Source organism: Chrysemys picta, chromosome 4 (genome assembly GCF_011386835.1).
Source record: "Chrysemys picta bellii isolate R12L10 chromosome 4, ASM1138683v2, whole genome shotgun sequence".
NCBI classification, from domain to species: domain Eukaryota; kingdom Metazoa; phylum Chordata; order Testudines; family Emydidae; genus Chrysemys; species Chrysemys picta.
In genome coordinates this window covers 3,045,653-3,071,810 of record NC_088794.1, presented here as the reverse complement: position 1 = coordinate 3,071,810, position 26,158 = coordinate 3,045,653, and the positions used below count along the sequence as shown (strand labels likewise).

General features: G+C 62.0%; 2 protein-coding genes across 8 annotated transcripts; both read left to right on the top strand.

Moving 5' to 3' along the window:
• The first annotated feature begins 6,726 nt into the window (after positions 1-6,726).
• Positions 6,727-14,733, top strand: GREP1 (glycine rich extracellular protein 1). Of its 6 annotated transcripts, none has more exons than XM_042845892.2 (18): positions 6,727-6,870; positions 7,623-7,682; positions 7,989-8,042; positions 8,221-8,265; positions 8,595-8,651; positions 8,915-8,944; positions 9,970-10,008; positions 10,516-10,545; positions 11,107-11,154; positions 11,314-11,373; positions 11,453-11,512; positions 12,300-12,365; positions 12,529-12,612; positions 13,085-13,141; positions 13,268-13,330; positions 13,453-13,518; positions 13,698-13,751; positions 14,162-14,733. In XM_042845892.2, exons 1-18 carry the CDS (start codon positions 6,789-6,791, stop codon positions 14,185-14,187), a joined length of 981 nt encoding a protein of 326 aa, XP_042701826.1. In that variant the 5' UTR covers positions 6,727-6,788; the 3' UTR covers positions 14,188-14,733. The 6 variants fall into 6 exon arrangements, with proteins under 6 accessions (XP_042701826.1, XP_042701827.1, XP_042701825.1 ...); XM_042845893.2 differs by having other exon boundaries at positions 8,592-8,651; positions 11,453-11,506; XM_042845891.2 differs by having other exon boundaries at positions 8,592-8,651.
• Positions 14,734-15,945: 1,212 nt separating this feature from the next.
• PKMYT1 (protein kinase, membrane associated tyrosine/threonine 1) lies at positions 15,946-24,671 on the top strand. Of its 2 annotated transcripts, XM_065591172.1 has the most exons (8): positions 15,949-16,140; positions 16,722-17,120; positions 17,376-17,866; positions 18,095-18,201; positions 21,819-21,991; positions 22,643-22,908; positions 23,566-23,664; positions 23,997-24,372. In XM_065591172.1, the coding sequence occupies exons 2-8, from the start codon at positions 16,746-16,748 to the stop codon at positions 24,220-24,222; spliced, it is 1,737 nt and encodes a 578-aa protein (XP_065447244.1). In that variant the 5' UTR covers positions 15,949-16,140; positions 16,722-16,745; the 3' UTR covers positions 24,223-24,372. The 2 variants fall into 2 exon arrangements, with proteins under 2 accessions (XP_065447245.1, XP_065447244.1); XM_065591173.1 differs by lacking the exon at positions 22,643-22,908 and having other exon boundaries at positions 15,946-16,140; positions 23,997-24,671.
• Positions 24,672-26,158: the final 1,487 nt, after the last annotated feature.

Below are 26,158 nucleotides of genomic sequence, written 5' to 3'. Positions count from 1 at the left end.
GCTGGGACACAGAAATGGGCGGGACCCCCCCGGCCTGGGGCAGCATCAACCCCGGGGTCCCCGCATGGCTCAAGAGTCGGGGGGTGGGGGCGGCCAGTGTGGAGTGACCCCTGTATGTATGACAGGGGATTAAACGATCCTACCCACGGCCCCCTGCCAGCCCTGCCGGTGCCCCCCACTCCTGTCCCGCAGGGGGAGAGAGAGAGTGTGTGTGTGTGTGGGGGGGGGGGGGGGGCTCCTGTTTTGCTTAGGATGGACTGGGAGCCAGGACTCCTGGGTTCTCTCCCCAGCTCTGGGAGGGGAGTGGGGTCTAGTCGTTAGAGCAAGGGGGGCTGGGAGCCAGAACTCCTGGGTTCTCTCCCCAGCTCTGGGAGGGGAGTGGGGTCTAGTCGTTAGAGCAGGGGGGGCTGGGAGCCAGGACTCCTGGGTTCTCTCCCCGGCTCTGGGAGGGGAGTGGGTCTAGTGGTTAGAGCAAGGGGGGCTGGGAGCCAGGACTCCTGGGTTCTCTCCCCAGCTCTGGGAGGGGAGTGGGGTCTAGTAGTTAGAGCAAGGGGGGCCGGGAGCCAGGACTCCTGGGTTCTCTCCCCGGCTCTGGGAGGGGAGTGGGGTCTAGTGGTTATAGCAAGTGGTTATGGCTGTCTCTCTCTCCCTCTCCACCCCCCATTTGCACCCCTCAATGTTTGTATCCACCCCCCTCCGTGTATCTGCCCAGGGATCAGGTTTAGCTGATGCTGGTATCAGACCTGGGTTCTCCCAGGAGGGGCTGAGCCAGCCGAGATCGCCAGCGCCATGAGGCAGGACCCACACCCTAGTGGCAGCACAGCACCCCCCACAGCTGCAACACCCCCCAAACCCTGCCTGCACTCTAGCCTGCACCTGGGTGAGCCCTTCCTTCTCTCCCTTTCTTCCCACCACAGACGCCCAAGGCCCCTGGCAGGAGAACAAAGGGGCTCGGAGACGTTCCCGTCACGCTTCCAGCCCCCAGATTCCTCCTCCGACGTGCGCCCCCCACCCTCAAGCAAACGTCCCAGCGCAGCTTTGTCCCCCCAGGGCCGGTCACGGAGCCAGGAGACGGGGAAATTTACTGCACCAAGCCAAGAACCACCCAAAGTCAATATCACACGGCGGGGTTCAGAGCTGGGGAGGGGCCGAGATCAGCTGGGAGATCTTAACCCATTGGGGGGCTGCGGGTCGGGAGTGAGGGGCACCGGCAGAGCTGTGGGGGGAGCCCAGGGATGGGCTAGCAGGGGCTGCGGGTCGGGAGTGAGGGGCACCGGCAGAGCTGGGGGGGGCAGGGCTGGGCTGGCAGGGGCTGCGGGTCGGGAGTGAGGGGCACCGGCAGAGCTGGGGGGGGGGGCAGGGCTGGCAGGGGCTGCGGGTCGGGAGTGAGGGGCACCGGCAGAGCTGGGGGGGGCAGGGCTGGGCTGGCAGGGGCTGCGGGTCAGGAGTGAGGGACACCGGCAGAGCTGGGGGGACAGGGCTGGGCTGGCAGGGGCTGCGGGTCGGGAGTGAGGGGCACCGGCAGAGCTGGGGGGGGCAGGGCTGGGCTGGCAGGGGCTGCGGGTCGGGAGTGAGGGGCACCGGCAGAGCTGGGGGGACAGGGCTGGGCTGGCAGGGGCTGTGGGTCGGGAGTGAGGGGCACCGGCAGAGCTGGCGGGGGCAGGGCTGGGCTGGCAGGGGCTGTGGGTCGGGAGTGAGGGGCACCGGCAGAGCTGGGGAGGCTGGGCTGGGCTGGGCTGGCAGGGGCTGCGGGTCGGGAGTGAGGGGCACCGGCAGAGCTGGGGGGGGGCAGCGGGTCGGGAGTGAGGGGCACCGGCAGAGCTGGGGGGAGCCCAGCCCTTGGCAGGACAGACAGACAGCCGGCAGCCAGGGCTCTGTTGCCAGACAGGGCGCGGTGGCGGAACCGCCGGCCAAGGGACACTTCCTCTCCCATCAGCTTATTGCCCCCCACACCCCGAAGGCTCCTGAATCCTGGGTGGGCCCAATCCGTCCTTTCAGACAGCAGGGACGTGGGAACGGGCTAGATCAGGACTCCTGGGTTCGCGGGGAGGGGAGTGGGCTCTGGTGGGTTAGAGCGGGAGGGCTGGGCACCAGGACTCCTGGGTTCTCTCCAGCTGCCCCTCCCCGTATCCTCACCGTGTAAAATACTGCAGGGCAGTGTTTCAAAGGAGGGCCTGTGAATCATGGGACGGGGGTCACCTGGGGTCACCCCCCCTCAGAGACAGCCGGAGAGGCTGATGGGAAAGGCAAATAGTGGCTGGGTGGGGAGAATTTGGCAGGGGGCCGTGATGTCTGGGGCAGGGGGTCAGTTGGGGAATAGGAAGGGGGGGTCAGGGGGCAGACGGGAGGAATGTGTCAGGAGAAGGAAAGAAAAAGAGCAGTGTGATAAGAGGGTGGGGGCAGGTCGGGGAGCCAGGACTCCTGGGTCCCTCAGTCTCAGTCTATTCCCTTCATCCCCAGCTCCCCGGGTCAGGGCCGCTCTCCAGAGTCAGTTTCCAGCCTTTGTGTGCTGGGGACAAAAGGGGGAGACATGTCCCCTGGCGGCAGGACCGCGCCCCTGGGCTCTACCGGGCCGGGTGGGGAGAGGGGGGGAGTGGGGCATTTGCCCCTCGCCCAGGGAGGGAGCCGCTGCTTTTTCAGTCCCGCCGTCCCCCTCCCCATGTGACATTCCCTGACAGAGCTGCATTGTCCTCCCCACGTCTGATCCCCCCCCACCCCACAGAGGTAGGGAATGGATCTTGCACCCAAAATGTGCCGGGGCAGGGTGAGAGCCCCAAAGATCTACACAGCAGGCATCATGCCCCAGGGGTCCCTGCCCCATATCCCAGCCTGGTGCTAGGGGGCGCCGTGCCCCCAGGGGTCCCTGCCCCATATCCCAGCCTGGTGCTAGGGGGCGCCGTGCCCCCAGGGGTCCCTGCCCCATATCCCAGCCTGGTGCTAGGGGGCGCCGTGCCCCCAGGGGTCCCTGCCCCATATCCCAGCCTGGTGCTAGGGGGCGCCGTGCCCCCGGGGTCCCTGCCCCATATCCCAGCCTGGTGCTAGGGGGCGCCGTGCCCCCGGGGTCCCTGCCCCATATCCCAGCCTGGTGCTAGGGGGCGCCGTGCCCCCGGGGTCCCTGCCCCATATCCCAGCCTGGTGCTAGGGGGCGCCGTGCCCCCAGGGGTCCCTGCCCCATATCCCAGCCTGGTGCTAGGGGGCGCCGTGCCCCCAGGGGTCCCTGCCCCATATCCCAGCCTGGTGCTAGGGGGCGCCGTGCCCCCGGGGTCCCTGCCCCATATCCCAGCCTGGTGCTAGGGGGCGCCGTGCCCCCAGGGGTCCCTGCCCCATATCCCAGCCTGGTGCTAGGGGGCGCCGTGCCCCCAGGGGTCCCTGCCCCATATCCCAGCCTGGTGCTAGGGGGCGCCGTGCCCCCAGGGGTCCCTGCCCCATATCCCAGCCTGGTGCTAGGGGGCGCCGTGCCCCCAGGGGTCCCTGCCCCATATCCCAGCCTGGTGCTAGGGGGCGCCGTGCCCCCAGGGGTCCCTGCCCCATATCCCAGCCTGGTGCTAGGGGGCGCCGTGCCCCCAGGGGTCCCTGCCCCATATCCCAGCCTGGTGCTAGGGGGCGCCGTGCCCCCAGGGGTCCCTGCCCCATATCCCAGCCTGGTGCTAGGGGGCGCCGTGCCCCCAGGGGTCCCTGCCCCATATCCCAGCCTGGTGCTAGGGGGCGCCGTGCCCCCAGGGGTCCCTGCCCCATATCCCAGCCTGGTGCTAGGGGGCGCCGTGCCCCCGGGGTCCCTGCCCCATATCCCAGCCTGGTGCTAGGGGGCGCCGTGCCCCCAGGGGTCCCTGCCCCATATCCCAGCCTGGTGCTAGGGGGCGCCGTGCCCCCAGGGGTCCCTGCCCCATATCCCAGCCTGGTGCTAGGGGGCGCCGTGCCCCCGGGGTCCCTGCCCCATATCCCAGCCTGGTGCTAGGGGGCGCCGTGCCCCCAGGGGTCCCTGCCCCATATCCCAGCCTGGTGCTAGGGGGCGCCGTGCCCCCAGGGGTCCCTGCCCCATATCCCAGCCTGGTGCTAGGGGGCGCCATGCTATATATGGTCCCTCCAGCAGGGGGCAGTGCAGCTCACATACACACCAATCCTCTCCCTGACCCTTCCATTTCCCCCCATCCTAACAGAGGTCTCCCCATAGGGCAGGATCTGGGGGTCAGCCCCCCCTCCCGACACACGATCCCCCACACCTCCAGACTCTTCAGACACAACCGGGTCGGACTCATTGCCGAGCTGGCTGGAGGGCTGTTTGCCGACCGCAGGGATCGGTGTTTTACCAGCCGGGCCGGGGGCCCAGCGTTTACCTTGGCCGGTGACAACAGACAGAGCGAATTATCCTGCGGCTTTATGGCTTCCTCAGCAGGGCGCGCGCTGGCGTTCGCTTCCAGCACGGCCGTCAGCTGCCAGGGCACTGCTGGGAGGAAGCCCACAGCACCGGAGGCCCTTAACAATTCTGTATCACAAGAGGCTGAGGCCAGCCCAGCCCTGGGCTCTTAGGCCAGCTCTGCCGGTGCCCCTCACTCCCGACCCGCAGCCCCTGCCAGCCCAGCCCTGCCTCTCCCCAGCTCTGCCGGTGCCCCTCACTCCCGACCCGCAGCCCCCTGCCAGCCCAGCCCTGCCCCCCCAGCTCTGCCGGTGCCCCTCACTCCCGAGCCGCAGCCCCCTGCGAGCCCAGCCCTGCCCCCCCAGCTCTGCCGGTGCCCCTCACTCCTGACCCGCAGCCCCTGCCCCCCCAGCTCTGCCGGTGCCCCTCACTCCCGACCCGCAGCCCCTGCTAGCCCAGCCCTGCCCCCCCCCCCCAGCTCTGCCGGTGCCCCTCACTCCCGACCCGCAGCCCCCTGCGAGCCCAGCCCTGCCTCCCCCCTGCTCTGCCGGTGCCCCTCACTCCCGACCCGCAGCCCCTGCCAGCCCAGCCCTGCCCCCCCCCCCCCCAGCTCTGCCGGTGCCCCTCACTCCCGACCCGCAGCCCCTGCCAGCCCAGCCCTGCCTCCCTCAGCTCTGCCGGTGCCCCTCACTCCCGACCCGCAGCCCCTGCCAGCCCAGCCCTGCCCCCCCCCCCCAGCTCTGCCGGTGCCCCTCACTCCCAACCCGCAGCCCCTGCTAGCCCAGCCCTGCCCCCCCTGCTCTGCCGGTGCCCCTCACTCCCGACCCGCAGCCCCTGCTAGCCCAGCCCTGCCTCCCCCAGCTCTGCCGGTGCCCCTCACTCCCGACCCGCAGCCCCTGCCAGCCCAGCTCTGCCGGTGCCCCTCACTCCCGACCCGCAGCCCCCTGCGAGCCCAGCCCTGCCCCCCCAGCTCTGCCGGTGCCCCTCACTCCCGACCCGCAGCCCCTGCTAGCCCAGCCCTGCCCCCCCAGCTCTGCCGGTGCCCCTCACTCCCGACCCGCAGCCCCCTGCGAGCCCAGCCCTGCCTCCCCCAGCTCTGCCGGTGCCCCTCACTCCCGACCCGCAGCCCCTGCCAGCCCAGCCCTGCCTCCCACAGCTCTGCCGGTGCCCCTCACTCCTGACCCGCAGCCCCTGCCAGCCCAGCCCTGCCTCCCACAGCTCTGCCGGTGCCCCTCACTCCCGACCCGCAGCCCCTGCTAGCCCAGCCCTGCCCCCTCCAGCTCTGCCGGTCCCCTCACTCCCGACCCGCAGCCCCTGCTAGCCCAGCCCTGCCCCCTCCAGCTCTGCCGGTCCCCTCACTCCCGACCCGCAGCCCCTGCTAGCCCAGCCCTGCCCCCTCCAGCTCTGCCGGTCCCCTCACTCCCGACCCGCAGCCCCTGCCAGCCCAGCCCTGCCCCCCCCCAGCTCTGCCGGTGCCCCTCACTCCCGACCCGCAGCCCCTGCCAGCCCAGCCCTGTCCCCCCAGCTCTGCCGGTGCCCCTCACTCCCGACCCGCAGCCCCTGCTAGCCCAGCCCTGCCTCCCCCAGCTCTGCCGGTGCCCCTCACTCCCGACCCGCAGCCCCCTGCCAGCCCAGCCCTGCACCCCCCCAGCTCTGCCGGTGCCCCTCACTCCCGACCCGCAGCCCCACTCCAACATTGCAGACACAATTACATAATCATACACCCCGTTTTGACAAGCTGCAGTTAACGTTTGTGTGCCTGTGGGGGGGCGTCCCTAGTGCCACCTCCTGCTTGAGGGGTTGACCCCTGCTCCGTGTGCACACACAGCTGTGTTGTGTGACTGTTTGCAACTGTGTGCACGCCTGTGGGATGTTAGTGTGTGTGTTAGTGTATCCGCGGATGGTGTGTGCACAATGTGGGGTGTGTGTCTGTTTGCGTGGGTGGATGGTGCGTGAGGTTGTGTGGATCACTGTGTGTGTCTCCGGTTGTGTTTGCATGTATCAATGTATGTGTGTGTGGATAGGTGTCTATCAACGGTTGTATCAGTGTGTGCGTGGAACAGGGTGTGGGGGTGTATCAGTATGTGTGTCGATGGGGGTGTATATTTGTGTGTGGATCAGGGTGCCTGTGTGTGGGGATCAGTGTGTCTCTGTGGATCAGTGTGTGTTTCAAGGTGTGTGTGTATCAGTGTAACAGTGTGTACGTCTCTATGTGTGTGTGTATCGCTGCAAGGGTATCAGTGTGTGTGTGTTTCATTGCGAGCCATGGAGTGTGTCTATTGGTGTGCGGGTGTATCACACACATTCCCTTGCAGGGGCTCCCCCCTCCCGGCAGTGGGTCGCTGGGGGTGGGGCCAGGGGCAGAGCCGTTCCCTGGGGGGGCGGGGCCATGGGTATATAGGGGCCCAGGGCTTGAGGGGGAGCTCACATCGCCATGGGGCTGGGGACCCTGCACGCTGGGCTGCTTTTGATGCTGCTGTTGTTGCTGTGCCTGGCCAGGGGCAGCCTGCAGGGGGGTGAGCAGGGCAGGGGGGCTGGGGCGGGACGGGATAGTGGGGGGGGCCAGGGCTGCCTCATATGATGGCACTGCCCCTGTGGGGTGCAGCAGGTCCTGGGGGCCAGAGGGGACACTTGGGGGCAGCTCTGCAGTTCGGGGGAGGGGTGTCTAGCCCCTGGCTGAGGGGAGAGAAACTGAGACGGGGGTCGAATTAAGGATGAGATTAGATTGATTCCCTTCCCAGAGCCAGGAGAGAACCCAGGAGTCCTGGCTCCCAGCCCCCCCCTGCTCTCACCCACCAGACCCCCATCCCCTCCCAGAGCCGGGAGAGAACCCAGGAGTCCTGGCTCCCAGCTCCCCCTGCTCTCACCCACCAGACCCACTCCCCTCCCAGAGCTGGAAGAAAACCCAGGAGTCCTGGATTGGTTCACAAAGTCCCAGTTCAGGTGCTGCCAGCCGCCCTTGTCCTCGCCCATGCGTGGGGCTGGGAACCAGGACTCCTGGGTTCTACCTGTTGCTCTGGAGTTGCTCCCAGCCTCCCTTCCCATGGGTCCCTGCCCCAAAGCGCCCCCCGTCCTCAGTGCCCCCCTCTGCCAGGGTCACCAACTCCCCACCCCATTCTTGCAGGGACCCTCAACCCACAATCCCCTCATATCTCCCAGGAATCCCAGCCTCTTGGTGTCCCCTGACCACCCTGTACCTCAGCGCTTCTCTAGGGATACCCTATCTCTGACAGCTCCCCTATGCCCCCCACTCTGTACCCCCTCCCAGGAGTGAAACCGCAGGCAAACGGAGCCCTAGGGCGTCTCTACCTGCCATCGCTGATCCGGGGTAAGTGGCGCCCCCAGCCGGGCACAGGGGGAGGTGTTCCTGAGCGGGCAGACCGTGATGTTAGGGGGAAGAGAGGGGGCACTGGGCGTGGATGGAGAGAGAGAGGGAAGGGGTGTGTACGAGGCTGGATGAAGGATCCAGAGAGGGGCTGGAGGAAAGGGGACAGGGCTGCCCAGGGGGTCCCTGGCTAGCTGGCTGAGCTGGACCCAGCATTCTCAGGGGAGGGGGGATGGTCTCCCAACAGGAGAGCGGGGCGGGGGGCCCGCACAGGGGACTGGCTCACCCCATGTGCTATATGGGTTGCAGGCGAAGGGGGAGTTCACCCTGGAGCTGGACTGGGACCAGCCGGAGCCAAGGCAGGTGGGTGACACCCAGCCCCTACCCCAGACCCCACTTCTCTCCCACAGCTGGGATAGAACCCAGGAGTCCTGGCTCCAGGCCCCCCTGCTCTAACCCACTAGGTCCGACTCCCATGTAGCGAACTGTGATGGTGCGTTTGCTGCATCCTTCAACCCTAGTGTCTGCTCCTTCCTTCCAGGACCATACACCGGCTATGGACCCCAAGGACTGCAGCCGGGACCGGGTGAGCCCTGGGTGTGGGGCTGGGGGGGTGGGAGGCTAGGGGCGGAAGTTGCTGGGTGGTTTGGGGGCTGCCCACTGTGCTTGTGACGTCTGGTCTCAGCTCCTTCCCAAACTGTGCTGGTCGGGAGCAGGGACGGTTGGGTGGTGGGATTCCAGAAGACATGTCCTCCAGTCATGAGACCCCACACCCTGAGATCCTTCCAGATCCGTCCCACCCAGGGCAGAGACCTGGCCAGCTCCATCTGAGAGGGACTGTTCCCCCAGCAGAGATGGAGCCCATCTCATCCGCTGATCCTCCCAGCTAATCCCTTTCCTCTCTGTTCCCAGCAGGAACTCAGAACGGGTTTGGAGTAGCACCAGGTGTACGGGTGAAGCCGGGCAAAGCAGGTGAGTGGAGATCGAGTGCCCCACTGAGGGCAAAGGCTCCTTTCTCTGCCCACCTTGGCAGGGTGAATCCCTGACCCACTGGGCATAGAAATACTGGAGTCCTCTCTGGGGAGTGTGGCGCTAAAGGAGAATCCCTGTTAGCTCCGAGCACTATAGGGCACCTGACACACACACAGTCCTGATCCCCTCCAGCAGTGGGCAGCACTGTGCACTCTCCCACAAACATGTCTGGCTCTAACCCCTCTCTCCTTCTTTCTGCACAGGCTATGGGGTCCCCGCTGGTTATGGTGCAGGTAGGAGCGCCCCCATGTCCCCTTTGCAGTCCTCACTGCCCCGAGTCCCAAACCTGGGCGACAGAGGGCCGGGGTTCTAGTGTGTGGGAGAGCTCACGGCTCTCTCTCACCGGCTGATTGGAATCCAAAGCACGGCGATTTGGTGCAGGCTGGACGCAGGGGTCCCGGCTTTCCCCGCAGAGCTGGGGAAGCCTGCTCCCTTGTGCAATCGCACAACTAGAGACATCCCAGGACACTGCGGATGGGGGGAAACTTGTCCGCCCCCAGCCTGCCCCCATCTGGCTGTTGGTGAGGGAACGGCCATAGTGAACCTCAAGTATGGAGAGGGAAACTGAGGCACGGGGCTGGGGCTTGGCAAGGGAAAGAACCCAGGAGTCCTGACATCGAGGACTGCTGAGCCCTGCGCGGACACAAACAGCTCTGCAGGGCACCACACAGCAGTGACAGGGCTGTGTCAAGCCTCAGCCTCCCACAGACACCCCACCTGCCCTGCCCCATGGACCTCCGGCCCCACTTGGGGCTGGGGGCTGCCTCCCCTCTGGGGCCCTGGCATGCAGCACCGTCCTCCCAAGTGGCTGGAACACCCCCACACCCGGGCACAGACGTACTCTGCTCACAGCGCCCGCTGCCCGGGAGTTTAAAGCACAACCACGCCTTGTTCAAAATAGCGCCTGGTGCGCTCCCCTCAGGCCGAGGCAGCTTGGGACTACAACTCCCAGAATCCCGCAGAGCCACATGCGCTGCTGCGGGATGGAGAGAGCGGGGCAGGATTTGGAGCCCGAGGGCTGGGTGCAGAGCGTGAGCGGCGCGGGTACAACATCTGTGTCCGCAGCCCAGCCGCCAGCCACAAAAATGGGCCGTGGGTATCCGTGGTGCTACCCCTCGGCTGAACCCACCAGTCCCCACTCCCCTCTCGGAGCAGGGGATAGAACCCAGGAGTCCTGGCTCCCAGCCCCCCTGCTCTAACCCATAAGGCTCCACACCCCTCCCAGTATCCTCATAGATTCCCATTATCCTTTTTCCAGGATTAGGTGGTTATCCCCAGGGTGCAAAACAAAAACCAGGTGAGTGTAAACAAAGTGGCTGCGGGTCGGGAGTGAGGGGCACCAGCAGAGCTGGGGGGGCGGGCAGGACTGGGCTGGCAGGGGGCTGCAGGTCAGGAGTGAGGGGCATCGGCAGAGCTGTGGAGGGCAGGATTGGGATAGCAGGGGGCAGTGGGTCAGCATTGAGGGGCACCAGCAGAGCTGTGGGGGCAGGGCTGAGCTAGCAGGGGGCTGTGGGTCAGCACTGAGGGGCACCGGCAGAGCTGTGGGGGCAGGACTGGGATAGCAGGGGGCTGTGGGTCAGCATTGAGGGACACTGGCAGAGCTGTGGGGGCAGGACTGGGCTAGCAGGGGGCTGTGGGTCAGCATTGAGGGGCACCAGCAGAGCTGTGGGGGCAGGACTGGGCTAGCAGGGGCTGTGGGTCAGCATTGAGGGGCACCAGCAGAGCTGTGGTGGCAGGACTGGGCTAGCAGGGGGCTGTGGGTCAGGATTGAGGGTTCCCCCTGTACTCTGTGTGTCTATTTCAGGGTACTTCCATGCTGCGCTGCCCCTGGGAGGTGAGTCGGACCCCACTGCCCCTTATATTCTCATACCCACTCTGCTCCTCCAACTGCCCCTTCTCAGGGAGATCAGTGCCTGGCCCTCCACTACACGCCCCCCACCCCCACGCACCCTGACCCCTCTGCTTTTCCTCCCCAACAGGCCTTGGGGTGGCTGGCAAAGCCTCCAAAGCAGGGAATCCCTCCCATGCACCCCCCATTGGTGTCCCCTGCAGTGTCTCCATCCCTCTTGATGTGCGCCCCGTCCTGTGTCCTCTTCCCCATCCCCCACCACCTGTTTCTTTTCTCACTGGAGATCCCACCACTCACACCAATGACACCTTGAGGAGAGCACCCTCCAACTCCCTGGGGGGAGAAGGGCTCACTGGGCTGTGGGGGCCCTGAAGGGGTTGAAAGCCCTCCCCCCACAGGTCCCAACCCCCTGCTAACCAACCCCCCCCCATTACTCTATCCCTCTCCGCCCCCCATGATCCCACCCCCAAATGCCAGAGCCCACAGTGTGGAAGCCAGATTCTTCAGGGTCTGGGTTGATCTCATTCTGGGTTCTCCTCCCCACAGGTTTTGGGGCAGGACCCAGAGCTGGCAGCTACCCCACAGCTCAACAAGGTAAGGGGCATAAGCTAAGGCCAGGGCTGGAATAGAGAGGCTGCTCCCCACACAGCCAGCGCCCTGCCCCACTCCCCACAGCGCCCCCTGCTGGGAGAGGCCGGGACTGGAGCAGTGCACCCCAATTTGTGGCTGATCTGGATTCTCTTGGCTCTGTAGGCTATCCCGGAGTAGGCGGTGGGTACCTAGTCAACGGAGCACAGCCCGGCTATGGGAATGGTAAGGGGATATACCCCAAAATATACCCCCTTCACACACACCAAGGCTGAGCCTGGCTGATCTCCCATCTATCTTCTAGGCTACAGTGCAGGAGGGAACAGTCACCCTGGAGCCGGAGTCCAGTCAGGATACGGCAACGGTGTGTCCAATGACAGAGGGATAGGATTGAGGGGCACTGGCAGAGCTGGGGGGGGACAGAGCTGGGTTAGCAGGGGGCTGCGGGTCGGGAGTGAGGGGCACCAGCAGAGCTGGGGGGAGAGCCCAGGGATGGACTAGCAGGGGCTGCGGGTCGGGAGTGAGGGGCACCAGCAGAGCTGTGGGGGGACAGGGCTGGGCTGGCAGGGGCTGCGGGTTGGGAGTGAGGGGCACCGGCAGAGCTGGGGGGGGCAGGGCTGGGCTAGCAGGGGCTGCGGGTTGGGAGTGAGGGGCACCGGCAGAGCTGGGGGGGAGCCCAGGGTTGGGCTAGCAGGGGCTGTGGGTCGGGAGTGAGGGGCACCGGCAGAGCTGGGGGGGGGGGCCCAGGGCTGGGCTAGCAGGGGCTGCGGGTCGGGAGTGAGGGGCACCGGCAGGGCTGGGGGGGGGCCCAGGGCTGGGCTAGCAGGGGGCTGCGGGTCGGGAGTGAGGGGCACCGGCAGAGCTGGGGGGGAGCCCAGGGCTGGGCAAGCAGGGGCTGCGGGTCGGGAGTGAGGGGCACCGGCAGGGCTGGGGGGGGCCCAGGGCTGGGCTAGCAGGGGGCTGCGGGTCGGGAGTGAGGGGCACCGGCAGAGCTGGGGGGGAGCCCAGGGCTGGGCTAGCAGGGGCTGCGGGTCGGGAGTGAGGGGCACCGGCAGGGCTGGGGGGGGCCCAGGGCTGGGCTAGCAGGGGGCTGCGGGTCGGGAGTGAGGGGCACTGGCCAAGCTAACTGCCTTATATTATCCCATCCCCAGGTGCCCAGGCCGCATACTTAGGGCGTTTCGCTGGCCCTAGCACAGATCTCTCGGCTGCTAAATTTGGTGAGTCCTGACCGCAGGGCAGGGGACTGCCCGGTTTGGGGGGATAGGAAATGGGCCATGGGGCCTTTTGCTCCAATCCAGCCCCAGTGTGGGGAACTGGCTGGCTCAAGGGGGACACAAAGGGGAGTTATCCCCCCATCCTGACACTCTGTCTATGTTGCAGGCCTGGGCCAGCTCCCATATAATGGGCAGCCCCAACAGGCCATGCCCACCGGTCTAGGGGGAGACTACAGCGCTGGGAAATACGGTAGGTGTGGGTAGGGACTCTGGGCTCGTATGGGGGGTGGAACTTGTCCAGAGGGTTGTTATAGAGGAGATTGTAGGGGGCAGTCACCCCTCCAGGAGTGTTATTTGGGGCACAGGGGTCTGTGCTAGGCTGCCCAATATCTTAGCCCCCGCACCCTGTGCAGAGATGTGGGGTGGGGTGCCAGAATGGCCCCCGCTAACCCTGCCATGCCTAAACTAACCAGGAGACCCCGGGCATTTCCCCTATGGCCTGCAGTGCCCCGGGCTGGGTGCTGGCAGGAAACCGTGCAGCAGCCCTGCTGGGATATCCATTCCCATCCCTGCCCCCAGTGGATGAGGGCCACCCGGACGCCGGGGTCCCAGAGTCCTAGAAAAAGCTCCCTGGGGTCTCAGCACCACTCTCCTTCCCAGCCCTTGGTGGGATCTCCTGCTTTCCTGCTGATCTCCCGCCACCACTGTGTTTCCTCCTCCAGGTGGCATGGGGCAGCTGATGTACGGGGCACAACTGGCTGGGCCCAGTGCCCTGGATGGTAAGAAATGCTCAGGGGCTGCCCAGATTGGTGCCCGCTCTCCTCCTGTGTCTGGACACATGGGTGCCCATCCCCAGGGGCTCAAAGCCCCTTCCCTGTGCTAATTTCCTCCTTCCACCACTGCAGGCAACGGGAACGGACCAGGATATACGAACGGAGGGGACCTGCAGGCTAACGGACTGGCTGCTGGTAAGATCCCCCCCGACCCCAGCATCCCCCCCTGGGACTGGAGTAGCGGGAGCTTCCCCCACAGCCAGTGCTCCTGCCCCACTCCCCTCAGCGCCCCCTGCTAACTCTTGTCTCTGTTGCAGGGGCATACGGGCCACTCACAGCAGGGCAAGCTCCCGGGGGCTACGGACTAACCCCAACAGCATACGGTAGGAGTGTGCGGGGGGGAGATTCACATTGCATCCTATTGTCTGATGATGCAACCAAAACTGCTCTTGCGTGTGTGTCCTATGCCCTCTAGTGCTGTCCACGGAGAGCGATTCTCCTTTGGGCAGCAGAGACCGGGACGGCCTGTGACCGGTTCTCATCTGCTCTCATCCCCTTTTAGGAGGCAAGGAGGCCAAGTATGGCCTGAACGGCTTTCTGGGGAATGGATACAGAGGTAAGAATTGGGGAAGGCATGTGTATCGGTGGGGTGTGAATCTCAGAGATAGGGGAGAGGTGTGAGTCTTGGAGGGGGTTTTCTGGGGGGAGGGCATAGGCTAAAGGAGCCGAATCTCTGCAGTTTGGCTAAGGGCTTGAGGCAGGAAGTGGCTGCAAATGTCACAGCAGTGTGAATTTCAGGGGGGTTATTTCAGGGAAGGGGGTGCAGCAGGTAAGATATATGATGGTATGTCCCATGCAGAATCCATGCCCTCTTCTCTAGTGAAGGGGGGAGGCAGGGACTCCCAGAGGGAATGGCCTTCTATCACTCTGTATGTGGGCATCCCTTACAGATGCACCAGCCTCCACTCACTCTTGGAGCTGTGACGCTCTCTTGAAGCTCTGACCCCATGTCTCTCTTTATTCCAGGTCGCTGTCCTTCCGGGAAGTGCTGAATGCCGGACCGTCACCTGGGGAACTCCACACCACAGGATGGCATGAGCCGGCCACTTCTGGTGCTAAAAAAACCAAGAATTTCTCCTGATATAAATTATCATCTTTCTTTTTATTTTTCTTTATTTTTAATGGCTCGAGATCTGTCTTTTTAAAAGAAAAACAAATGGTGACTATCAATTTAACTTGTTTTTGGAAAGTGAGGCTGCAACATTTCTGGTGACCCCGGACAAGGGTGACCAGATAGCAAGTTTGAAAAATCGGGACGGGGGTGAGGGGTAATTGGCATCTATATAAGAAAAAGCCCGAAATATCTGGACTGTCCCTATAAAATCGGGACATCTGGTCACCCTACCCGACCTCCCTGCCTCTTTGGTCTTGGCCAGTGAGGTGAGAAGGATTTTAAGGGTAGGTCAGTCCAGGAATATGGGATGCACGGAGGGGGGTGACTCAGTTATTAACTCCCCTTCCCTGGATAGGCAGCAAATATTCGTTTGTAGCCGGAGGGTGGGGTGTGGGAGTGTTTGTAATAAAGATCCCACACAAAGCTGAAGTCTCAAGATCTTTGTATGCCGTACCGGTTACACTGGGGGCAGTTCACACCTCTCCCAGCAATCGGCGCAGGCTCTCAGAAGACTCAGGCAGATGTTGGTTCTCCTCCAGTCGTGTTTCGAAGCTTTCCTTTGCCATCCTAGCAGCTAGATTCTTAATTACAAATAAAAATCAAAGCCGGGAACAATGGAGGGGGGGCTGTCCAGACAACCATGGCTAGTCCTACCTACCCCGGCCAAGGGGAGATGATGGGTTATTTTCTCTGGGGTATTTAACATAGGGGAGGGATCCTCCCTCCCGAATGAAATGTGCGGCCTTGGTTTTCAGCCCCCCACATGCAAACCACCCATGCAGGTCGTCTCCACACTCCCCAGGCTGCTGGCTTGCCCAGTGGGGGGAACTGGATATGGGACACCCTGGGGAGGTTCTGGATCTCCCCCTGACCGAAAGATGGGGGCTGGGGTAGTTATTGGGGCTGCCCCTGTGGAGGGCTGGGGGTTCCCAGGTTATTGGGGCTGTTTGAGGAGCGGGAGGGGCTGGAGAGGGGGTGCCCCGGTGGAGGGCTGGGGGTTCCCAGGTTATTGGGGTTGTTTGAGGAGGGGGAGGGGCTGGAGAGGAGCTGCCCCTGTGGAGGGCTGGGGGTTTCCAGGTTATTGGGGCTGTTTGAGGAGCGGGAGGGGCTGGAGAGGGGGTGCCCCTGTGGAGGGCTGGGGGTTCCCAGGTTATTGGGGTTGTTTGAGGAGGGGGAGGGGCTGGAGGGGGCTGCCCCTGTGGAGGGCTGGGGGTTCCCAGGTTATTGGGGCTGTTTGAGGAGCGGGAGGGGCTGGAGAGGGGGTGCCCCTGTGGAGGGCTGGGGGTTCCCAGGTTATTGGGGTTGTTTGAGGAGGGGGAGGGGCTGGAGAGGAGCTGCCCCTGTGGAGGGCTGGGTGTTTCCAGGGGGTGTTGTCCCCTATGGGCAGTGGCTGGGGCTTGGGGCCTGTCCCCTCCCTGTGGGGTGGGGGTTGGATGGCAGAGGGGGGCTGCCATTGTGGGGGGGCTGCGCCTGAGGCGGCGGGGGGCGAGACGGGGGAAGGGTTGGCCACACTTTGGTTGCCCCAGTGCATTGTGGGCGGGAACGTCACTGGGCCGCGCTCCCCCCGGCAGAGCCGAGCTGGAGTGGGCGTGGTGAACGAGCGGGGAGACGGGACCATGCCGGCCTCTCGCCTCTGATTGGCTACCGAGGTGTTGGCGGGAGGCGGTTGGCGGCTCGCGCCGCGCCGGTGGGGATTTTGGCGCCAGGCGGAGCGGCGGTTGGGCTGGCTCGGGGCGCGCGCGCGGGAAAGGGCTGCGGGGGAGCCCGTCACATCCGGGTACCCGGAGGGGAGCGAGCGCGGCGCCCCCGCCCCGTGGGGACCGGGGAGGAGGTGAGGCCCCCCCCCACCCCGCTCGCGCCAGGCGGGGTCCCCCGCGCTGAGGCCAAGGGGGGGCTGAGCAGGGGCGGCCCCACCCCCATCGGACCCCCTTCCCCGCCCACCAGCCCCGCCCCCTACCAGCCCCCCTGCCGGGCCCCACCCCCATCAGACCCCCTCCCCCCTACCAGCCCCCCCCCAAGCTACCCCATCACTGGACCCCTTTCCCCCCTGCCAGCGGGGCCCCCTCCCCCCCACCAACCCCCCCTCACCAGACCCCTCTCTCCTCGTGCCAAGCCCCCCACGCCAACACCCCCACACCGGACCCCTCCCCCCACTCCAGCACCCCCTCTCACCACACCCCTCCCCCCCACCAAGGGGCCCCCCACTTGACCCCTCCGCCCCGCCAAGGGGTAACAACCCGAACTCTCCCGTTCAAGCCGAGGCGGGAGCTGTGCCGGGGTGACCCCCGCCCCCATGCCAATGGGTGCTGGCCGGGAAACCCCAGACCCCCCATCAGCAGCCCCTGGGCGCTCCCCCCAGCGGTGCCCAGCCACGCTGCTGACCCCGGGTGCTGTTTTCCCCTTTCCCTGCAGCGCCTCCCCCTGGCAGAGCCGGCCATGCCGCTGCCCCTGGACTGCGCGGGGGCCGAGTCCCAGCTGAGCCGCACGCCCCTGCCGGTGCCTGTGCCGGCCTTCTTCCAGGAGGCCGAGCGCAGCTTCTCGGCGAAGAGGCCAGGCCGGCCGCTCAGCTACACCCTCCCGCCCCGACCGCGCCACAAGGGCACCTTGACTGTCAGCCGGGTCTTCACCGGCCGCCAACCACAGCCCTGGAGCCAGCCCCGGCCGCGCAGCGTCTCCTTCCGCGGCTCCCAGGTCCGGGCGCTGGCCCCCCGCAGCCGCCTCTACGACCCTGCCCGCAGAGAGCCCTTCTTCAGCCAGTGCTTCCAGCTGCTGGGCCGGCTGGGGCGCGGCTCCTTCGGGGAGGTGTATAAGGTAAGGGGGGGGACACCTGGGGTGGGAGATCCCAGCTGGGGAAAGCGTGTGGGGTGTGGGGGATTAGGGGGATCCCAGCTGGGGGATGAGTGTGATTCTCAAGCTGAGCCTGCCCCCCACTGGTGGCTGATCTGTGTGCAGTAAGGAGGATGAGCGTGGAGCTATTCTGTGGGGCAGAGTTGTGGGGAAAGGAGGGAATCTGTCGGGGGAGCTGGGTCCTGGCCCTACCCTCCACATCTGACCTGTCCCCTGCAGGTGCGCAGCAAGGAGGACGGGCGGCTGTACGCAGTGAAGCGCTCGGTGGAGCCGTTCCGGGGCGCCGGCGACCGGCAACGCAAGCTGGCGGAGGTGCGGAAGCACGAGCGGGTGGGGCGCCACCCCAACTGCGTGAGTTTCGTGCGGGCCTGGGAGGAGCGGGGGCAGCTGTACATCCAGACGGAGCTGTGCCCAGCCAGCCTGCTGCAGCATTGCGAGGGGCGCGGGACGCTGCCCGAGGGCCAGGTGCGGGCCTGCCTCTGGGACCTGCTGCAGGCGCTGCGCCACCTGCACGCCTGCGGGCTGCTGCACATGGACGTCAAGCCGGCCAACGTCTTCCTCACCGAGCGCCGGGTCTGCAAGCTGGGCGACTTTGGCCTGGTGCTGGAGTTGGACCGTGGAGACCTGAGTGACGCCCAGGAGGGCGACCCGCGCTACATGGCGCCCGAGCTGCTGCAGGGGGAGTACAGTGAGGCGGCTGATGTCTTCAGGTGGGCCCACTAGAGCCAGGGATAGAACCCAGGAGTCCTGACTCCCAGCCCCACCCCTCTATCCACTAGACCCATCCCCTGGCTTTCAGTCCGCACACCCTGTTTCTTGACCGCCACCCCGTCACTGCCCCATGTGCTCAGAGTCCGGGCACCCTGGCATGTGGCAAGGAGCAGAGGATTCTGGGAGGCCGGCTCCTGGCTGACCCAGCGTGCACATCTCTCTTCCAGCCTTGGCATGACTATCCTGGAAATCGCCTGCAATATGGAGCTTCCCAATGGAGGGGAGGGCTGGCAGCAGCTCCGGCAGGGCTACTTGCCCCCTGAATTCACTGCCGGTAAGTGGGGGTCCCCTCTCCTGGCACACATGGGGCTGCTGATGGCTACCCAGTGTGCCATGGACCCTGCTTCACACATGGAAACCTGCTGGAATTGGCATTCAGTGTGGTGGTCGAGCTGGGAGGGGGCTGGGAGCCAGGACTCCTGGGTTCTATCACCACAGAGTAGTACACTGGAACCCCGCTATAACTCTCCCCGTGATAACGCAAATTCATTTATAACGCGGGGCGAGTCTGGCAGGCACGTGGCGTTTGGGATCCATGCCCCAGCGGCTGCAGCAGGAGCGACTTTCCCTGCATCCCTGGCGCGCCCCTGGGGTTCTCACCTCTGTCCCCGGCAAGACCCACTCCAGCCCGCATCCTTCCCTCCCCGCCGACCGATGTAGGGGGCGGCAGCGTGGAGGAGGGGAGTACCCTCCTGGGAGCAGGCTGCAGAGTGGCGCAGAGCCCTCCCGGCAGTCAGTGCGGCAGGCAGGCTGGTGGCGGTCGTCTTTGGGGGCCTCGCTCCCCTGGCCACAGCGCCGGCCAGAGTGCGGCAGCCCCGCGGCCCCGCTCTCCCGGCCGGAGCGCGGCTGGTCCCGCTCTCCCGGCAGGGCCTCCGGCCGGAGCGCAACCAACCCTGTGGCGCCTCTCCCCCAGCCGGCAATCCCAAGTGCCGCCCCAGGAATTGGGCCCCGCTGGCCCTGGCGGCAGGAGGGGCCGAGTGGCCAGCGCCCCAGCTGAAGGAAGCCCTGGCCACCCCCCTTCTCTTTCTCCCCCCGCTTCCTCCCTCCCCCTAGCCAGGGCGCAGAAGCTGAACACAAGTACAGTGGAACCCCTGCTATAACGCGACCCTGTATTTACCACGATTGAATTTTTTGGACCCCAATGATTGCGTTATAGCGGGGTTCCACTGTATCTGTCTAGTGCCGTGATACTCAGACTGAGGCTTGCAAGCAACAAGTGGCTCTTTAATGTGTCTCCTTGAGGCTCATGACATTAAAACACTGATTTAATTATTAACCAATCAGGATGCTTTTACAATGTTATTAATCGATTGTAGTTGATAAAATAATACTTGATCAGTCATTTTGCTGTGAGACTAAAATACAGTAGAACCTCAGAGTTATGAAAACCAGAGTTACAAACTGATCAGTAAACCACACAATTCATTTGGAACTGGAAGTACAACTCAGGCAGCAGCAGAGATGGAAAAAAGTAAATACAATACAGTACTGTGTTAAATGTAAATTACTTAAAGGGAAAGTAGCATTTTTCTATGGCATAGTGAAGTTTCAAACTGCATTAAGTCAATGTTCAGCTGTAAACTTTTGAAAGAACAACCATAATGTTTTGTTCAGAATTACGAACAACTTCCATTCCCTTGAGGTTGGGGGGTGTGGTGTGTATGTGTGTGTATGTGTAAAAACTAAATATTTCCCCTGACACACTGTTTAAATATGAATCTATAATAAATGAAACCATGAATTCACACGACTGTGGCTCTTCAGGGTAATGTTGATTCCTAATTTGGCTCCTGAACCACTGAGGTCTGAGTATCACTGGTCTAGTGCAGTGGCTCTCAACGTTTCCAGACGCCTGTCCCCCTTTCAGGAGTCTGATTTGTCTTGCCTCCCCCCGAGTTGCACCTCACTTAAAAATGACTTACTTACAAAATCAGACATAAAAATACAGAAGTGTCACAGCACACTAGTACTGAAAAATGGCTGACTTTCTCATTTTTACCATATAATTATAAAACAACTGGAATTAGGGATGTCAAGTGATGTAAAAAAATTAATTGTGATTTATTGCACTGGTAAAGAATAGTAGAATATCATTTATTTAAATATTTTCTATGTTTTCAAATATATTGATTTCAATTATCACACAGAATACAAAGTGTACAGTGCTCACTTTATATTATTATTTTTATTACAAATATTTGCACAGTAAAAAACAAAAGAAATAATATTTTTCAGTTTAGCTAATACAAATAATGTAGTGCAATCTCTTTATCATGAAAGTTGAACTTACAAATATAGAAATATGTACCAAAAATAACTCCACTCAAAAATAAAACAATGTCAAACTTTAGCGCCTACAAGTCCACTCAGTCCTACTTCTTGTTCAGCCAATCGCTCAGACAAACAAGTTTGTTTACATTTGCAGGAGATAATGCTGCCCGCTTCTTGTTTACAATGTCACCTGAAAGTGAGAACAGGCGTTTGCATGGCACTGTTGTAGCCAACATCGCAAGATATTTACGTGCCAGATGCGCTCAAGATTCATAGGTCCCTTCATGCTTCAACCAGCCTTCCCGAGGACACGCGTCCATGCTGATGATGGGTTCTGTTTGATAACAATCCAAAGCAGTACGAACGACGCATGTTCATTTCCATCATTTGAGTCAGATGCCACCAGCAGAAGGTTGATTTTCTTTTTGGGGGTTCAGTTCTGTAGTTTCCGCATCAGAGGGTTGCTCTTTTAAGACTTCTGAAAGCATGCGCCACACCTCGTCCCTCTCAGATTTGGAAGGCACTTCAGATTCTTAAACCTTTGGTCGAGTGGTGTAGCTATCTTTAGAAATCTCACATTGGTGCCTTCTTTGTGTTTTGTCACATATGAAGTGAAAGTGTTCTTAAAACGAACAACATGTGCTGGGTCATCATCCAAGATTGCTTTAACATGAAATATATGGCAGAATGCGGGGAAAACAGAACAGGAGACCTACAATTCTCCCTCAGTTCTCAGTCACGAATTTAATTAATGCATTTATTTTTTTTAACGAGCATCATCAGCATGGACGCGTGTCCTCTGGAAGGCTGAAGCATGAAGGGACGTATGAATCTTTAGCGCATCTGGCAGGTAAATATCTTGCGATGTTGGCTACAACAGTGCCATGCGAATGCCTGTTCTCACTTTCAGGTGACATTGTAAACAAGAAGCAGGCAGCATTGTCTCCTGCAAATGTAACAAACTTGTTTGTCTGAGCAATTGGCTGAAGAAGAAGTAGGACTGAGTGGACTTGTAAACAATCTACATTTGTAAGTTGCACTTTCACAATAAAGAAATTGCCCTACAGTACTGGTATGAGGTGAACCGAAAAATATGATTTCTTTGTTTATCATTTTTACTGTGCAAATATTTGTAATACAAATAATATAAAGTGAGCCCTGTACACTTCGTATTCTGTGTTGAAATCAACGTATTTGAAAACGTAGAAAAATGTCAAAATGTATTAAATTTCAATTGGTATTAAATGATTTAACAGTGCGATTAAAAGCGTGATGAATTTTTTGAGTTAATCGTGTGAGTTAACTGCGATTAATCGACAGCCCTAACTGGAATATCCATATTGTACTTGCGTTTCCATGTCTAGTCGATAGAGCAGAATAAACAAGTCCTCGTATGAAATTTTAGTTTGGACAGACTTTGCTAGTGCTCTTTATGTAGCCTGCTGTAAAACCAGGTAAATTCCTGGATGAGCTGGTGTACTCCCGGGGAGACGTGTGCACCCCCGAGGGGTACGCATGCCCCGAGTTGAGAACCACTAGAGAAGGCAGGACCCCAAGTGAAGGGCCCTAGGGGAGGGTGGGACTCAGTACGGGCGCTGCTGACATCTCTCCCTGGCCCAGGTCTCTCCTCAGAGCTGCGGGCCCTGCTGGCTGCCATGCTGGACCCCGATCCCCGGCTCCGGCCCTCGGCGGAGGCGCTGCTCAACTCAAGCATCATGCGCAAGACGGAGAAGTGGCGCAAGCTGACGCTGCTGCTGCAGGACGGACTCCTGAGAGCTGCCTCCTTGTGCCAGGTGAGTCCTGGGAGCGGGGAGCACGTCAGCCCTGAGCTGCAGCCCCCAGCTCTGCCGGTGCCCCTCACTCCCGACGCGCAGCCCCTGCCAGCCCAGCTCTGCCGGTGCCCCTCACTGCCGACCCGCAGCCCCTGCCAGCCCAGCCCTGGGCTCCCCCCAGCTCTGCCGGTGCCCCTCACTCCCGACCCGCAGCCCCTGCCAGCCCAGCCCTGCCCCCCCACAGCTCTGCCGGTGCCCCTCACTCCCGACCCGCAGCCCCTGCCAGCCCAGCCCTGGGCTCCCCCCAGCTCTGCCGGTGCCCCTCACTCCCGACCCGCAGCCCCTGCCAGCCCAGCTCTGCCGGTGCCCCTCACTCCCGACCTGCAGCCCCTGCCAGCCCAGCCCTGGGCTCCCCCCAGCTCTGCCGGTGCCCCTCACTCCCGACCCGCAGCCCCTGCTAGCCCAGCCCTGCCCCCCCCCAGCTCTGCCGGTGCCCCTCACTCCCGACCCGCAGCCCCTGCTAGCCCAGCCCTGGGTGCCCCCCCCCAGCTCTGCCGGTGCCCCTCACTCCCGACCCGCAGCCCCTGCTAGCCCAGCCCTGCCCCCCCCACAGCTCTGCTGGTGCCTTTCAACCCTGTTGGTTGAACTTTCTCTTCTCCCTCCCCCACTCAGGGTGCTGGGAGTTTTGTGCGTTGGCTGTGGGCTGCCCTGTGCCTGCCGGCGCGCTGGCTCTCCAGCTGGCGTCGCAGTGTGCCCGTCACCCCGCCCTGCTCCCCACTACTTGCCACCCTGCTGGATAGCAGCTTCTCCTGGGACGAAGAGGAGGAGGAGGAGGAGGAGGAGGAAGATGGGAGCCTGGGGGAGGATGTGTTCGAGGTATCGGGGGTCTGTGGGCGGCATAACCGGACCTGCCCCGGGGAGCTGCTATCGCAGGACAAGTGAGTGGGGGGACAACACACCCACATCTACCCATGGGCCCTCGTCCCCTCCAGTAGGGGCAGCACTGTTTCTCCTAATCCATTCCAGCAGAGGGCAGCACTGCCCAGGTGTGCTCTCACACACAGGGCAGGAAGGGACTTCTGGGGGGCAGGGAGGATATGGGGGTGAATCTAGGACTAGGGAGGGGTAGGAACATGGCGGGGGACGACTGGGAGTGTATGAAGGTGGGGGGAACAAAATATGAGATGTGGAGGAGTTGCGGGGGGGGGGGGTGATATCTGTGGCAGGTAGGAATGCAGGAGGAAGCCAGGGTGGGGCACTTGGGGGCTAAGAATATGGGGTAATCCATATGGAGGCAAGTGGACAAAAGGGTCCATATGGAGGCAAGGGGGCAGGGGTATATGGTTCTCCTCCCTTTGGGGTGTAATAGGGATGATGGGGCGTGGGAGAGTACCCAAGCTTACCTGAGCAAGGAGGTGCATGGAGGCCCTTCTAAGGGATGGGGTACTCCTGGGGTGGGATAGCTGGGGTGGCTCCTTGGAGGTTCTGGGGGGACATGGTGGTCTCCCCAAGCTTCCTCTGGGGAATGCTGGGTCCCAGGGCCAGCCCCTCCTGCACCCACAGGGGCTTCCCTCACGCCTCTGCTTCCCTGGCAGGCCCCCGAGCTCCCCGCCGCTGAACCTGCGTCCCTCCGTGGGCAGCACTTCCACCCCGCGCCACCTCTCTCCACCGGAGACTGGCAGCAGGAGGACGAGGTGAGACATTGGGTGTCAGGCAGGGCTGCAACCTGTCCTGCGGGCCTCTTCCCTTGCTCCTGCACACTTGAGGACCCAGGAGTCCTGGCTTCCACCCCCCTGCTCTGACCCACTAGACCCCACTCCCCTCTCGGAGCTGGGGAGAGAACCCAGGAGTCCGGGCTCCCAGCCCCCACTCCTCTAACCCGCTAGACCCCACTCCCCTCCCAAAGCTAGCTGGGGGACAGACAGTTGGAGACAATCTTGCCCTGGGTGGGGATGGTCTAGATGGACCCCCAGGGGGTGTCTCCATCTCCCACTGCCCTGATCCCGCCCTGGTTCCCCCATCCTAGGTCCTCAGCCGTCCAGGGCAGCCCCAACCTGAGCCGCATCAGCCCGGATTCCCCCCCCAGCAGCCCCGGCTCCCCCAACCTCCGCCGCACCCTGGCCTTCGAGGAGGACGACGAGGAGGAAGCACAGAGGGAGGAGAGCGCCCCCCAGGATGCAGGCCAGCATGGCTCCTTCGAGCCCAGGAACCTCCTGAGCATGTTCGAGGATGCCACGGCGGAGCAGAAGTGACCGGGCGCCAACCATCAGCTGCCCTCCGCTTGATCGTTCCTGGGGTGGGGAGGGTGAGTGAACCGCACTGGGGTAATGACCCCCCGGGGGCCCTCGCCACCCCCATTCTGTTCTCCACACTGCTGGGGGTGGGGTGGGGACAGAGCCCTCCTTCCCTGACGCTGCTTCTGTTGCTGGCAGCAGGGGGGCTGCTGGGAGGAGCAGTTGGGGGTTGACTCTCAATTTACTTTATTTTTTTTTTCGTTTCTTTTCCTTTTTTTAAGCTTTTTAACCTCTTCATGAACTGGTGGGAGGGACACAGGTGCTGCCATCCCCTCCCACCAGGGGTCGCTGTGGCTCTGCCCCAGGCCAGGACCAACCGGGGTTTGTGGATCTTTTGTTTTTGTTTTTCCCTTTTTAAGGGAAGGCAGCAACTATGAGAAGTGTTAATAAAAAGTGCTTTGAAATGATCCCGAGGCTGAGGGAGAAATAGATTGTCAGGGTCGAGCCTGTGTCTGGGGTGTGGGCAGCACTGCCCCCAGCTGGAGGGAATTGGGATCCCCTGGCTGTGTGGGGTGATCTCTGCCACTCTACCTCCATCTTGACCACTAGCACCACTACCTCACCCCCTCCTCAGCAGGGCTGACAAGCTGGGACTTCCTTGGCACCCTACAAACCTTGATTATGTAACACCTACAGGGGGTGCACAGGGGCTTCTCCCCAGCCACCCCATGTGCCCTGCAGCAGGTGGGGTATCCTACCACACACACATTGGGAGGGGCAGTCATGTACCTTTCTCTGTTCTTAGCGGGTTTCTCTCATGCAGAGGTCTGGGTGTGCTTTGTGGGCTGACTCCCCTACTGCCCTTCCCTCCACAGTAAACTGAGGCACAGGGAAGGGAAATAATTGCGCTCTGAGCACACACATTAAGTTTAGGACAGAACCCAGGAGTCCTGGCTGCCAGCTCCCCTCCTCTAACCCCCTGGACACCATTCCCCTTCCAGAGCTGGGACTAGAAGCCAAAGGGCCCAAAATGAAATTATTGAGTCAGGGAGCTGCTCTTGGTTCTGTTTGTACTGTGCCTGGCCCCATGAGCTGTGATCAATGACTAAGGCTCCACAGGGCTAGTGCCACACAGATTATAATAGGCAGCTCTCTGTCTTCAAAGCTGCCCAATTTTAACCAATCTGACTTTAAAACCAGATCTAGTTAAATCAGTGTAGACACTCTTAATCAACATTAAATTTGGGGCCAGGAATCTGCTTAAGACAAAGAGCTAGATGCGAGGCTTCAATTTGAATTAAGATAGTCTGCACTGGTGTGTCTGTCTAGCTAAGGTACTTATCTGGGCCCCATCACCTATGTATCAGACTACCTCGCAATCTCTGCTTATCCTCACACACCCCTGTGAGGAGGGAAAATGCTATTATCTAATTTTACAGCTGGGGAAACTGAGGCACAGACTATGTATGAGCTCAAGGAGTTTGTGGTAGAGTAGGGACTTGGGCTCAGGCCTCTCATGTCCTAGGGTAACACTCAAGCCACTGGGCCATCCTCTCAATTTGTTTCCATAACTGGAGTGACGCTGAATGCAGACAAATCCTCATGTTTAGAGGAGGGGGTGGTCAAGAGAGGTAAGAATGTGTTCTTTTAGAGACCTTGGGTTGAGGATGGAGGAGGTAGTGGAAGGTGTGAGGAGCACAGAACAATCCAGTTAATTCTAGTGGGGTGACAGCTATGGAGAAGGTAGGGAGGGGTGGGACATCATTGGAGAAAATCCACGGCCAACAGGGGTAGAAGAACATTGAAGAGGTGGGACATCAGTGGAGAAGACTCATGCCCATTGGGGACAGAGGAGGGTTGAAGGTCCATGCCCAACTGGTGCTGGAGATCCCAGGGTGGAAGCATGCAGCAGCACCATCCTTGCTTGTTCCTCCAGAGGTCTCACCTCTGTTCT

Bases quoted from the DNA above. Each gene is read 5' to 3' on its own strand.
- GREP1 (XM_042845891.2), top strand. From the start codon at position 6,789: ATGGGGCTGGGGACCCTGCACGCTGGGCTGCTTTTGATGCTGCTGTTG. The intron at 11,374-11,452 runs GTAAGGGGATAT...TCTATCTTCTAG, and splicing joins ACAGCCCGGCTATGGGAATG to GCTACAGTGCAGGAGGGAAC. The intron at 11,513-12,299 runs GTGTGTCCAATG...TCCCATCCCCAG, and splicing joins CCAGTCAGGATACGGCAACG to GTGCCCAGGCCGCATACTTA.
- PKMYT1 (XM_065591172.1), top strand. From the start codon at position 16,746: ATGCCGCTGCCCCTGGACTGCGCGGGGGCCGAGTCCCAGCTGAGCCGC. The intron at 21,992-22,642 runs GTGAGTCCTGGG...TCCCCCACTCAG, and splicing joins GAGCTGCCTCCTTGTGCCAG to GGTGCTGGGAGTTTTGTGCG. The intron at 23,665-23,996 runs GTGAGACATTGG...CCCCCATCCTAG, and splicing joins ACTGGCAGCAGGAGGACGAG to GTCCTCAGCCGTCCAGGGCA.